The 12,801-nt window shown below is 52.3% G+C and overlaps 1 protein-coding gene across 3 annotated transcripts in view; it reads left to right on the top strand.

The window, feature by feature from the left end:
* Atp2c2 (ATPase secretory pathway Ca2+ transporting 2) overlaps positions 1-12,543 on the top strand; it is an 82,392-nt gene extending 69,849 nt beyond the window's left edge. For all 3 annotated transcript variants that reach the window (XM_045157658.1, XM_004664785.2, XM_045157666.1), the window contains 11 exons: positions 483-639; positions 2,445-2,615; positions 3,059-3,156; positions 3,248-3,298; positions 5,374-5,540; positions 7,018-7,086; positions 7,174-7,290; positions 9,317-9,464; positions 10,510-10,608; positions 10,911-11,052; positions 12,204-12,543. In XM_045157658.1, coding sequence (XP_045013593.1) covers positions 483-639; positions 2,445-2,615; positions 3,059-3,156; positions 3,248-3,298; positions 5,374-5,540; positions 7,018-7,086; positions 7,174-7,290; positions 9,317-9,464; positions 10,510-10,608; positions 10,911-11,052; positions 12,204-12,322 — 1,338 coding nt within the window. In that variant the 3' untranslated portion in view covers positions 12,323-12,543. The remainder of the gene's footprint in view (positions 1-482; positions 640-2,444; positions 2,616-3,058; positions 3,157-3,247; positions 3,299-5,373; positions 5,541-7,017; positions 7,087-7,173; positions 7,291-9,316; positions 9,465-10,509; positions 10,609-10,910; positions 11,053-12,203) is intronic.
* Positions 12,544-12,801: the final 258 nt, after the last annotated feature.

The raw sequence follows: 12,801 nt of genomic DNA, 5'->3' as shown, positions 1-12,801 counted from the left end.
GGGAACCTCACTGGCCCAGCACTGACCCATGGAGCCTAATAAAGACTCAGGGAATGAATGTGACCAGCTATTCATCTGGGATCACTCTTACAAGCCAGGTCCATAGAGAGAGAAAAAAGACATAGAGCCCGCCCTCGGGAGGCAGTAGTCTAACCAAAATAGCTATTTAGTCATTAGTCACATGCCTAAAGGTAGACACACTGGCTGGGATAACTCTAATTAGTGACACATGTAGGATGCTGTGAGTGATATTAACAAGGGGACTTAATGTAGAAGGGGTGACACGGGTCAAAGGTCAACCCCACTCTCTTCTGCAGAGCATTACATTGTATGGATTTCCTCATCGATCTGATGTGCTGTGTCTTGGTGAGGAGCAGTGGTCTTCTCTAGGTCACTCCACTGTGAACACCTTGAGGGGGATGTCTGTCCCTCTGTTCTCAGGCACACGGTGACAGCAGATTTCCCCTTTTGTCTTTTCCAAGGACCGGGAAGACATTTACTTCATGAAGGGGGCCTTTGAGTATGTGATTCATTACTGTACCATGTACAATAATGGGGGCATCCCCCTGCCTCTGACGCCCCAACAGAAGTCCTACTGCCTGCACGAAGAGAAGAGGATGGGGTCACTTGGTCTGCGGGGTCAGTGTTGGGGCCCAGGCTAGGGCTTTAAGTTTCCCGATGGCATTGCCGGAGTGCATGAGAGCAGGGTCCTCGGTGCCCGGAGGGGCTGGCAAGCAGGCGGCATGCTGACGGCCAGGAGAGCATGAAATTTAATGGTCAGGTAGATAAGAGTCCCAACCCCCCCTTTCCCACGCACCCAAGGACACCTGCTACTCAAAGTGTGCCGTATAGGCGAGGAAGGGTGACCCTTGCTTTCATCATAAACTCTAATTTTCTGGACAAATCTGTTTCACTTCCTGCCTCCTATCAGAAAAACCCAGAGCTCTCTGAAATCAAGAAAGACATTTGGTTTCTCAGTTTTCTGTACCATTGTCTTTCTTGGTGGGCTATATTATTAAAGTACACATTTCCCTTTGTGTTATTTGCAGTCTTTTGGGGGGATAACATTTAAAAACACTATGGGATACTCATATTCCATGGGGACAGGCAAGAGGCAGGAGAGGCATTGAACTCACCCTGTGGATTCTAATTATCTCAGTCTCCCTCTTCAGGTTGAAGTGGAAAATGCAGTCATCTTGCTGCACAGGAACCTAGCAAAGCTGCTGCAGCTATTTGCTCCCTCTTCCTGAGTAGGGTTCCCCAAAGCAGAGGGACTCTATACCCCTCAGTGAGCCTACACACTGGCATCAGGTCTGTGATCTGCTCTGGTCTGCCTCCCTGCAAAGTGCTAAAGACACGCAGGGACCCAGGCTGGGCCTCAAAGGAGAGGGACAATCAGTCATGAACGTGTCCAGACTCCATCGCCCCATTAGGCCCCACATGGGACTTTCCTTGTTTATAAGTGTCTGCCTAACCTGTGGACAAGTGAGGCCTGTGTTCTCCCCAGGTCTGGCAGGAGCAAGAACCACAGGGATGCTCTACATCACAGTGCATGAGTCCAACACTACATACCGGGCATGAAGCAGGCCCAAGGGACCCAGACACCTTCCAGAGCGGCTTTGGCCTTTGAGACACTCCCCACCGCACACACGTCTGGGAAACGATGAGCAGGTCCATGCAGTAGTTCAGGGGGCCATGGCATGGGGCAGAACACACGCAGACATTTCTGGGATCCAGGAGATGCTTGGCACGACTTTGCAGCCTCCAGGGACAGAATCACGTCAACATTACTAGCACAAGGCATGGGCATGATTAGCACATAATAGGCTAGCACATAGAATGAGCATCAGCACAGGACACAGGCATTATTAACACATGGGACCAGCAATATTAAACGGTAAATGACCATGTTTAAGGGAAATATTACTAAGCGCTTCGTGGACCTAGCCCCCTTCCACTGTCAGTAAGTTAACAAGCTCAGGCTCATACCAGCCCCTTTTGGATCACTCAGCCCCCTAGAAGCTGGGCAAAGACAAGTCCGTAGGTGGAGTTCTTGCAACCGTGGTATGCTGCTCCTGTAGCTTTCTTAATCTTTGGTAGCTGCTAGCCCAGGTCTGCAGGAAGTGACAGATGAGAAAGCACAAAGCAAGTGGAAGGCCAGACCTGTCCCACACCCAGGCCGTCGGCCATCTCCCAGGCACGCTTGTGGCCACATGCTGGGTGAGGCCGAATCCTAGACCGGATGTGGACGAGTGTCGCTTTGTGCCCTGTGAGCTGACCATGTGCTATTCTGCAGATGGGCTCTTGCACTTCTTCGCAGCCCAGGGGCTCAGTGCCTCGGCCCATCTGCGGCAGGATCATAGCCATAGTGGGGTTGGCTGGTGACTAAAGCTGGTCCCCTTAGCCTCTCTGCTGACCCATTCTTGGGTCTGGGTCTCTTCCAGTGCTGGCCCTGGCATCCGGGCCTGAGCTGGGAAGGCTGACATTCCTGGGTCTCGTGGGCATCATCGACCCGCCAAGAGCTGGAGTGAAGGAAGCAGTTGAGGTTCTCTCTGCGTCAGGAGTGGCTGTGAAGATGGTAACAGGAGATGCTCTGGAGACGGCTTTGGCCATAGGTAACAGGGCGAGTGGCAGGGGAGGGCAGGACCCATCCCTCATCGGTCAGCAGCCAGGCTGAAAGCCTGGTCTGGGGCCTCACACCTAACCCAAAAGCCTCTCAGGTCAGCACTGCCCAGCTATGCCTTCTGACAGATCTTTGTCGAAGAGGTAGAAACTTTTCCTGCACACTGAGGGCATTTCACCCATGACCTCACTTCATGGCTGCCTGGTGCTGTGCGAAGTCATAGGCTTGAGACTCAGGTGTGTGACCTGGCTCAGCTTCCTGGTCGTCATGGTGGAGAGGGCAGGGCTCATGTCGAGGTCTACTCTGAGAGCCAGTAGCACACGGTTCCATTTTCATCGTTCTCTGTGACCAAGATGTCAGGGGAGTGGCATGATGGGTGAGGCAGGACCACAGTTCAGTCCTCAGAGCCATCCCTCCGCCCTGATTCTCACGCAGGCAGAAACGTGGGCTTGTGCAGCGGGAAGCTAAGAGCCATGTCTGGGGAAGAGGTGGAGGGCATGGAGCACGGAGCGCTGGCAGCGCGCATTGGGCAGGTGGGTTCTCCTGGGGTGAGAGTGCTGGGGAAGGGTCTGTCGCCCACAGGTCCACGGACAATACTGACTGCCCTTTGCTCTCCTGTACCAGATATCTGTGTTCTTCAGGACCAGCCCAAAGCACAAGGTCAAAATCATAAAGGTAGGCAGAACAGTAAAGGTATGGCTTGGGGCAAGTCCCACAACCCTGGGCACGTGGCTCCAGCAGCTCAGCGGTTCTTTGAGGGATGGTCCAGGGTGGGCAGGCTGTTCTGCTACCCTCTGCCGTGGCCTTCTAGTCTGGTCTCAAGGCAGCCGGGTGTGTCCATCTCCCATTGGCCAGCACCTTGTCACAAACTCATGTTTAGCTGCAGGGGTGCTGGGAAATGTCATCTCTAATAGGACAGGCACTTCACAGATAAAATATGGGGTCCTGTAACATGAGGGAGGCTGGAGACCACATATTCTGGAAGCAGGAGTGGGGATCATGTAGAAGAAAGGGGAAAATTCAAATGGAAGCCGAGTGTGCCTTGGCATTCTTATTACCCCACTTTAGTTCCCTCGTCCATAGTAAGGTGATGTGATTCATAGCAACGGTCAGTCACCACAATTGGTGGGTTGATGAAACAGATTTTGGCCCACAGCAAGTGCTCAGTAAAGAGCTGGTGTGGTTTTCTGATACACTGAAAATCTGCAAACAGACTTCCCACACATATGCTGGCTTTCCTCGAACATACTGCTTCTGCTCTCTGCTAGTTCTGTTTTGTTTTGTTATTTCCTCAGTATTATTTTGGGGTCATTTGGGTTACTTGGTTTTCTTTTGTTGTTTGTTTTGAAGCAAGCCCAACAAACTGGCCTTTTTTTTTTTTTCTGAGGTAGGGTCTCACTCTCTAGCCCAGGCTGACCTGGAATTCACTATGTAGTCTCAGGGTGGCCTCGAACTCACAGCAATCCTCCTACCTTTGCCTCCCAAGTGCTGGGATTAAAGGCATGAGCCACCACGCCAGGCTGGCCTTTTTCTTTTTTTAATGGTGCACCAGGGCACATGTGCGACCTTGCAAATGCATCACCTTGTGTGTCTAGCTCATGTGGGATCTGGTGAGTCTAACATGGCTGTAGGCTTTGCAGTCAAGTGCCTTAACTGCTAAGCCATCTCTCTAGTCCAGGTTATTTGGTTTTAAGTGCTATAGAGTAAATCTCTATTGAGTGTGTATCCCCAGCCTTCAGGAGGATCATTGAGTTCCAAGACAGCCTGTGTCAGAAAAAAAAAGGAAGGGCTGGGGATAACACACAGTGGTTAAGGGTACTTGCTTGCAAAGCCTGCCAGTTCAATTTTTCAGCACCTACATAAAGCTGGATGGAAAGTGGTATATGCCTCTGTGATCCCAGCACTCCTGAGACAATGGGAGGTGGGGCCAGGAGAATCCAGAGCTTGGGGGCCAGACTCATTTGCAATAGCAAGAGACCCCATCTCAAGGAAAGTGGAGCCTGACAACCCCTCTGACGGCATGCACACCATGGCATATATACACCTATATGCACATGCAAATAAGTAACAATTTAAAATATAAGTGGCACAGCAAATCTCTACAGTTATGCCTCAAAGAAAAGATTAGTACTTATTGTGGTCCGCATGGTGGGAAGCATGCTTTGATTGTTGACATTTTTTTTCTTTCTCTTTTTTTTTTTTTTTTTTTTGGTGTGTGTGTGTGTGTGTGTGTGTGAAGTATACACAGAGTTTGTGTGTATCCATGCTTGTTTCTTGAGATAGTGTCTCTCACTGAACCCGGGGCTGCCAGTTTGGGTCAGATTGGCTGACCAGAGAGCCCCAGCAATGCTCTGGTCTCCACTCTCCTCAGCGATACAGTGACAAGCATGCACAGTGCCACCCAGCTTTGTGCACATGCGCTGGGGACAGAACTCAAAGGTCCTTATGCTGTGCGAGTACGTTGACTTACTGCTCTTCGGTGAAAACCTTTATGAGCCTATGTCGCCCATGCTGGCTACTGCCTTGTCTTTCATCCTGTATGGGGCCTCACAACAGCCTGTAAGGCAAGGATGGTGGCTCCCACTGTGAGGCTGAGAGGTTCTAGGTCAGATAGGGATAATTCAGACTCAAGCCAGCTGACTCCAGCAGACAGGTGTGGGATGTTGCCACAGCGTGCCAGGCAGAGAGCATCAGGAAAAGTCTAGAAGGGTCTTTGAGCTGCACACCTCCATTGCCCGTTCCTCCCAAAGGCACTGCAGGAGTCGGGGGCAGTCGTGGCCATGACAGGGGATGGCGTGAACGATGCAGTTGCTCTCAAGTCTGCAGACATTGGGATCGCAATGGGACAGACGGGGACGGATGTCAGCAAAGAGGCTGCCAGCATGATTCTGGTGGACGATGACTTCTCGACCATCATGTAAGCTGTGTGTTAGGTAGAGCCAGCTCCCCCGGGGTCTCCTGGAGTGGACAGAAGAGAAAATCCTTGGGAGAGCTGTATCTGCGATCTACTACTGTGGCAGATGTCCCCACACCAAGTACCAGGATCCTCTCAGAGTTGGGCTCACCAGGACCATGGAGTATAAAGAAATCCTGATCAGACTGTCAACAGGCCTGCCATGGCTCAGGGAACATTGTGGAAGGGGGTGGAAAGATTGTCAGAGCCGCAGAGTGGGTAGGAGTGCCCTGAGGCATGGTCTCCCCCTGCCCTAGTATCCCACAGAGACTGACTGAGGCCTTTATGACCCCACAGTGAATACCATAACCCCACAGAGGAGGGCCCACAGCGTGACAGAAGGAGTGAGGGGAAAACAAAACAATTTTTAAAGCCTGGAACAACCCTATGTAGCCAGCAACAAGTGGCACAAGTGGCAGAACTTCCATGTGGCCAGTAAAAGTCACATGTGGAAGCTGGGCGTGGTGGCACACGCCTTTAATTCCAGCACTAAGGAGGCAGAGGTAGGAGGATAACTGAGAGTTTGAGGCCACCCTGAGACTACATATTGAATTCCAGGTCAACCTGAGCCAGAGTAAGACCCTACCTCGGGGGGTGGGGGGGGGAAGTCACATGTGGAGTTGTCTCTACCCAAATACCAGGAGCCTCTCAAAACATAGTCCCCTGGCCAATTCCAGCACCAGGGAGGCTGAGGCAGGAAGATTGTGAGTTTGAGAGCAGCCTAGATTACATTGTGACACCTTATGTCAAAAAAAGGTGCATGTAGCCGGGCGTGGTGGTGCACGCCTTTAATCCCACCACTCGGGAGGCAGAGGTAGGAGGATTGCCATGAGTTCAAGGCCACCCTGAGATGACAGTTAATTCCAGGTCAGCCTGGACCAGAGTGAGACCCTACCTCGAAAAACCAAAAAAAAAAAAAAGGTGCATGTATGACAAGTCAATTAAAAAGTTTTTTTTTAGCCAGGCGTGGTGGCGCACGCCTTTAATCCCAGCACTTGGGAGGCAGAGGTGGAGGATTGCCATGAGTTCGAGGCCACCCTGAGACTCCATAGTGAATTCCAGGTCAGCCTGGACTACAGTGAGACCCTACCTCAAAAAAAAAAAAACTGAAGATGCCAGCAAATAATGTCTCCATCTCTCAGGCCTTTTCTTGTGCTGCCTTACATGTAGAGCTCTCAGGTATTATTGATTTTGACACATCAAACCTGGACTCCAGCCAGAGAGTCATTTACTGTCTAGCTAGAAGTATCAATCATAGAGTTCGCACCAATGGGCTGATGTGCCTGTCTCCAGCCCTGGCGGTTCATTGGCACTATAAGGGCAACATCGCCACCTACCGATAGCTCCAAGTATACATACTGCCACCTGTGGGCTAACCCAGCTTTGTCATGGCTGAGCCACGCCCCCGGGACCTCTGCTCACATATTCTCCTCCCTTGCAGGAGTGCAGTGGAGGAAGGCAAGGGGATATTTTATAACATCAAGAACTTCGTCCGTTTCCAGCTCAGCACGTAAGTAGAGGTGGGCGTCTCAGTGTCATCAAGTGCTACCTCTGGCATGTGCCGATGACAGACTGCCTACTGCTGTGTTCCTTGCAGGAGCATCTCAGCCCTGAGCCTCATCACGCTGTCCACTGTGTGTAACCTGCCCAGCCCCCTCAACGCCATGCAGATCCTGTGGGTGAACATCATCATGGATGGACCACCAGCACAGAGGTGAGGTGGCCAGCTACAGGGAGGCCTCCCGGGGTCCCTTTCTGTAAGGAGTGGCCAGGCTTCTGAAGAGTGTGCACTGTGGGGAAAGATGAGGTGCGACGCAGTGCAGATGTCACTTTCTCCCTCCTAGGCTCATGTATGATACACTCCCTGGGCCACCTGCATGATCTGCTCCCACTCAGGGGTCAGGTTTCGGCCTCTGAGAAAGTCCTCCCTGGCCACTGTAACAGTGGTGACATCCTACTCCGTCCTGTTGCCCTGCTTTGCTTTTCCCTGTTGGGGAAAAATGTCCGTTTTCTCTCGTTTGGTTGATTAGATCTGTCTTCCCCGTCACCAGTCAGCAGAGAGACAGGGATCCTAGGATGCAGGTGCTCGTGAGTTCGTTGACGCAAAGATGAGCACATGGGAAGGGAAGCTAGACTGGTTGAAGGGGACTAAAGTGACCTCAGAGTTGGGGGACATGTGTGATGGAACAGCAGCAGTTGTTGACACAAGGAGAAGGCACCATCCCAAATGCGTGCCAACAAAGAGGCCGCCAAAATAATTCTGGTGGGTGGTGACTTCTGAGCCATCACGTAAGCTGTGTGGGGTAGAGCATCCAGCTCCCCTAGACTCCCTGCCGTAGGCTTAAGAGAAGTTGCTGGGAGAGCTGTATCTGAGACTCATCACTGTGGTAGGAACCCCCTCCCTAAGTGCCAGGAGCCTTTCAGAGCAGAATTCCTCACCCTGAGTTTGACTTACTGTTACCACCCTTTGAGCATAACCACTGCACTGCCAACAGAAGGGGGGTGCCCAATCCTGCCCCCAGAGCCCAGCAACGTTGCTGCTTTTGCAAGTGCTTTCTAGGAGTAAGACTGAGGGTCAGGCAAGACCCTAGCCCAATCTGGCAGAGCCTGCTTCCCACCTCACACATGGCTAGAGCTAGCCTCCATCCTGCTAGTTGAGAATTGGTGGAAGGAGTCTCCGTTCATGACGGGCCCCAGGAGGCAGAACTATATCCTGCTTCTCGGAGCCACTGGGTTGAGGCTGGACCCCATGTCCTCATTTCCTTGGGGTCTGGCCTTGCTCGCTCTGGTTAGGGACATATAGATAGTAAAGTCAGGGGTGGGTGTGGCTGCCGGCTATTAGAGCATCGGGAGCAGCCAAGAGCCTGGGTGAGGCAGGAGCAGTGATGTATGCTGTGGCTCTGATGGCCCTGCTCATGCGGAACACTTAGAGGTGTGTGGCAAATGTCACTGCTGGCTTGAGGGCTCAGGGTAGGGACTGTTCTGAATGTCGGGTTTTTGTTATTTTGTTTTGTTTTCTTTTTTTTTGAGACAGAGGCTCACTCTGTAGCCCACACTCCTGATAATTCTCCTGCCTCAGTCTCCATGAGTGCTAGAATTATAGCCATGAGCCACCACACCTGGCTCCAAGCGTCTTTTTGTTTTACAGAGATTTTTATTTTTACTTATTTGAGAGTAACAGGCTGGCAGAGAGAGAGAATGGGTGCACCAGGGCCTCCAGCCACTGCAAATGAACTCCAGATGCATGTGCCCCCTTGTGCATCTGGCTTACCTGGGTCCGGGTGAATTGAGCCTCATTAGACTTCACAGACAAGCACTTAACGGCCCAGCTATCTCTCCAGCCCCATTTTTACAGTTTGTTTTTTAAGAAATATTTTATTAGCACACACACCTTTAATCCCTACACTCTGGAGGCAGTGGCAGGAGGATTGACATGAGACCAAGGCCAGCCTGAGACTACAGAGTGAATTCCAGGTCAGTCTGGGCTAGAGCGAGACCTTACCTCAAAAAACAAAAACAACAAAAACAAATTTTTTAGTTGCTTATTTGAGAGAGAGAAAAAAAAAATGGGTGTGCCAGGGCCACCTAAACAAACTCCAGACATATGTGCCACTTTGTACACCTGCTTTATGTGGGTACTGGGGAATTGAACCCAGGGCCAGACTTTGTAAGCAAGTGTCTTTCACTGCTAAAGCCATCTCTCCAGCCCTATAAAGTGTCACTTGGTTTTCATTATGCAGCCTAGGGGTGGAGCCAGTGGACGGCGACACCCTGAGGCAGGCTCCGCGGAGTGTCCAGGACACCATCCTGAGCAGAGCCCTTATCCTGAAGATCCTCGTGGCAGCTGCCACCATCATCGGTGGGACTCTCTTCATCTTCTGGAGAGAGGTGGGCGATGTGTGGCCCGTGCTCACTCGGGAATAGTCACAGATTGGGTGGCCCCTGCCCTCAGACTTTTGTTCCAAGGGAAAAATTGGTACTGTCTGAGGACACAAGGCATGATGGGGGGGGGGGGTAAGGAAGTCATCATTTGCAGAGGCCAGGGCTTAGGTGGGGATGCCAGGCAAGCCTGTGCTGTGGCCCTGGGTAAGGCCCCTGAGGCAGAACACAGGAGGCAGGCATATGTCTTGGGTGAGAAGAAACCCTCTGCTGGTTTTACTGTCACCAAGACACAACTGGTGGTTGACTACAGGACACCCTCGGGCCTCTTACCCTCTGAGGGTATCTTAGCAGGGGTCAACTTTCATTGCCTACTGTGTCAGGAAGCCTCTAGCGAGGTGGCACGGTGGCCAAGATGGGTGGGTGGACAGCGATGTGAACAGCCTGTTAGGCTTCAGATCACCTGGACGGGAGGGAGCTCTGTGGACACACATGCTCAGCAACTTCAGCCCAGGACCTCGTGAGCCCCCTTTGATTTCAAACACACACTCCAGAGGATTCAGATATGAGCTCAGTTCTGAAAGCCGCAAACCTGGCAGCTGAGCCGAGTGGGAAGGAGATGGAAATGAGACCGAGCTACTTCCCAGCCTGGGGAAGGTTTCAGCAGTAGGGAGAAGCCCCGAATTACCCAGAGCTTTGCACCATGAGCGCTTGGCAGTGAGGCCCCTTGTAATGCCAGTCAGAGCGGATGTTGCTCAGACCCCTGGAGAGCTGTGGACTCCCCTTGTCTGGCCTGCGTCACTTGGTGGAAGAGACTGCCTTTCCTTCCAGCTCTGGACTGGGAGTCAACCCTCCTGGTGAAGGCTAATGTCCCTTCCAGGGCCGGGTCCCCTGGACACAGCCCAGGGCTGGCTACTAGAGCTTATGCCTTTGAGCCTGGGCTGCCCAGCCTGCAGGCTATACCAAGCACCCCAACTGCCCACCCTCAGCTCTAAGGCAGGGAGTTCCCGTCGCCCTCCATCCCAAGCGCTCACTCATCTGTGGGCTGTTCCAGATTCCTGAGGACAGAGCCAGCACTCCACGCACGACAACCATGACCTTCACCTGCTTTGTGTTTTTCGATCTCTTCAATGCCCTGAGCTGTCGCTCTCAGGTGAGCCAGGCTGACCCTGTCCCCGTTGCCCCACCACCACGGAACTGTGACAGGGAGAGCTACAGTGAATGGGTCAAGTAGAAGCTAATTCTCTGCTCACTCCCTCCTGACACAGTCACCAGCACAGAGTCTAGGCAAAGTTGGGGCCAGCCTTTCATGCCCCTCATGATGGGGACATCTTCTCAGCTCCAGATAAAAAAAAAAAATCTTCAGTGCCTACTGATCTTTCCAGGCCAACTTGGGGTGGCATAGAGCAGGGAGACACTGCCTCAAAGCTCATATGCCTCTTCTCCTCCCCGCAGACCAAGCTAATATCTGAGATCGGCTTTCTCAGGAACCACATGTTCCTCTACTCAGTCCTCGGGTCCATTCTGGGGCAACTGGCTGTGATCTATGTCCCGCCCCTGCAGAAGGTCTTCCAGACGGAGAACCTAGGCGCCTTGGGTGAGTGGCCGGGTATGAGGAAGGGGTCACCACCTGGGTGGAGCTCGAAGCCAGAGCTTTCCAAATGCTTGAGCTCCACAGGGCCATCCTCAAAGGACAGGCTGCTCCATGTGCCCAGTCTCTGTCCTAGGGGTACAAATGTGACACGAGGCACGCAAATAAGGCAAGTCCAGAAAGAGGTGCCTCCATAGAGGTGGGGCCTGAGGCTGCGTTATGGAGTCAGCACCTCGACATCCTGGGCAAGAGGCTCAGTGACACAAAGCAGGCTTCATGGACCGAGGTGGTAGGGCTCAGTCCTAGAGGGAACCCCCAGAATTGACCAGGGCAGTGGATGGTGCTGGCGTGATTGAGACATCTGCTTACCAGGAGCCATCCTGAATGATTTTTATTTTATTTATTTCCGAGGTAGGGTCTCACTCTGGCCCAGGCTGACCTGGAATTCACTATGCAGTCTCAGGGTAGCCTCGAACTCACAGTGATCCTCCTACTTCTGCCTCCCAAGTGCTGGGATTAAAGGCATGCGCCACCATGCCCGGCTCTGAATGCTTTTTAAACTTTATTTGAGAGAGAGAATGGGCACACCAGAGTCTCCAACCACTGGAAACAAATGCCGGATGCATGTGTCACTTTGTGCATCTGGCTTACTGGGGTCCCTTGGATTTGCAGGCAAATACCTGAGCCACTAAGCCATCTCCTCAGCGCTTTCCTGAATTCTTGCTAAAAGGGACAAATTTAGTGACAAAAGTGACTCTCCAAAGGCCTGGCAGGCACACTGTCTGGTGTGTATCTTGAAACTTCCCTCCCTAAGGCCACGTTTCTCTGAAACTTCAGTGACAGCCCCTAACCCTGCATGGATGAGTCCTGTAGTGAGGGGACCCGAGAGCAGAAAGCAACCAGACCAACAAGTGCCCCTCCTTGTCTTTTGGCTCAGACTGACCACTGTCTCCCTTCCATCTAGGAGCAGAGGGCAGGGGAGATCAGTGGGTCAGACCCTACCATCCAGCACAGCTCATGAGAGAGAGAGGGTCAGCTTACCAGTTCCAAAGCAACTGTGTTTGGACATTGAGAGTGAAACAAATCCCCGAGGAACCTGGGCCCCACCGGGGTGTGGTGAGCAGTGTCTTCCCTGACCCTCTCTCTCTTCCTGGCAGACCTGCTGCTGCTAACTGGACTGGCTTCATCTGTCTTCATTTTGTCAGAGCTGCTCAAGCTGTGTGAGAAATATTGCTCCTGCGCCCGTAACTCCCAGAAACACCAGGAGGCCGTGTAAAGGACCCCATTACAGCCTGGAGTGCTCCCCGCCCTCAAGTGCCTGTGGCCCTTCCCTGAGCACTGCCCCCTTTGCAGAGGGGGACTGTAGAACCATCATCATCACTATCCGTCAGCACCCTGGTTCATGCTTCCCCTTGGGCTCCTCACAGGCCACGTCTGTCCTCCTGCCAGACTCTGGGGTGCACTCTGGAGTGCATCCCACAAATAGTGCCCTATTTATTAAACCACCATGGTTTTTATTAATCTGTGTTTGTGTATTTGTGCTCTAGCTTGAGCAATACAGCCCAACATGATTGTGCCCACTATTCCCCCCATGAGGCCTCAGGTTGGTTCTGTAAAGCTCTGTGTCAGGGGCCTTGTTGTTACTTTGGGTTCAATCCCCCAGCACTCAAAAAAAAAAAAAAAATGCCAGGCGTGGTGGCACACACCCTTAATCCCAGTACTCGGGAGGCAGAGGTAGGAGGATCACCGTGAGTT

The sequence above is a fragment of the Jaculus jaculus genome, chromosome 1 (genome assembly GCF_020740685.1).
Source record: "Jaculus jaculus isolate mJacJac1 chromosome 1, mJacJac1.mat.Y.cur, whole genome shotgun sequence".
Classification (NCBI taxonomy): domain Eukaryota; kingdom Metazoa; phylum Chordata; class Mammalia; order Rodentia; family Dipodidae; genus Jaculus; species Jaculus jaculus.
This window is presented reverse-complemented; position numbering and strand designations above follow the sequence as displayed.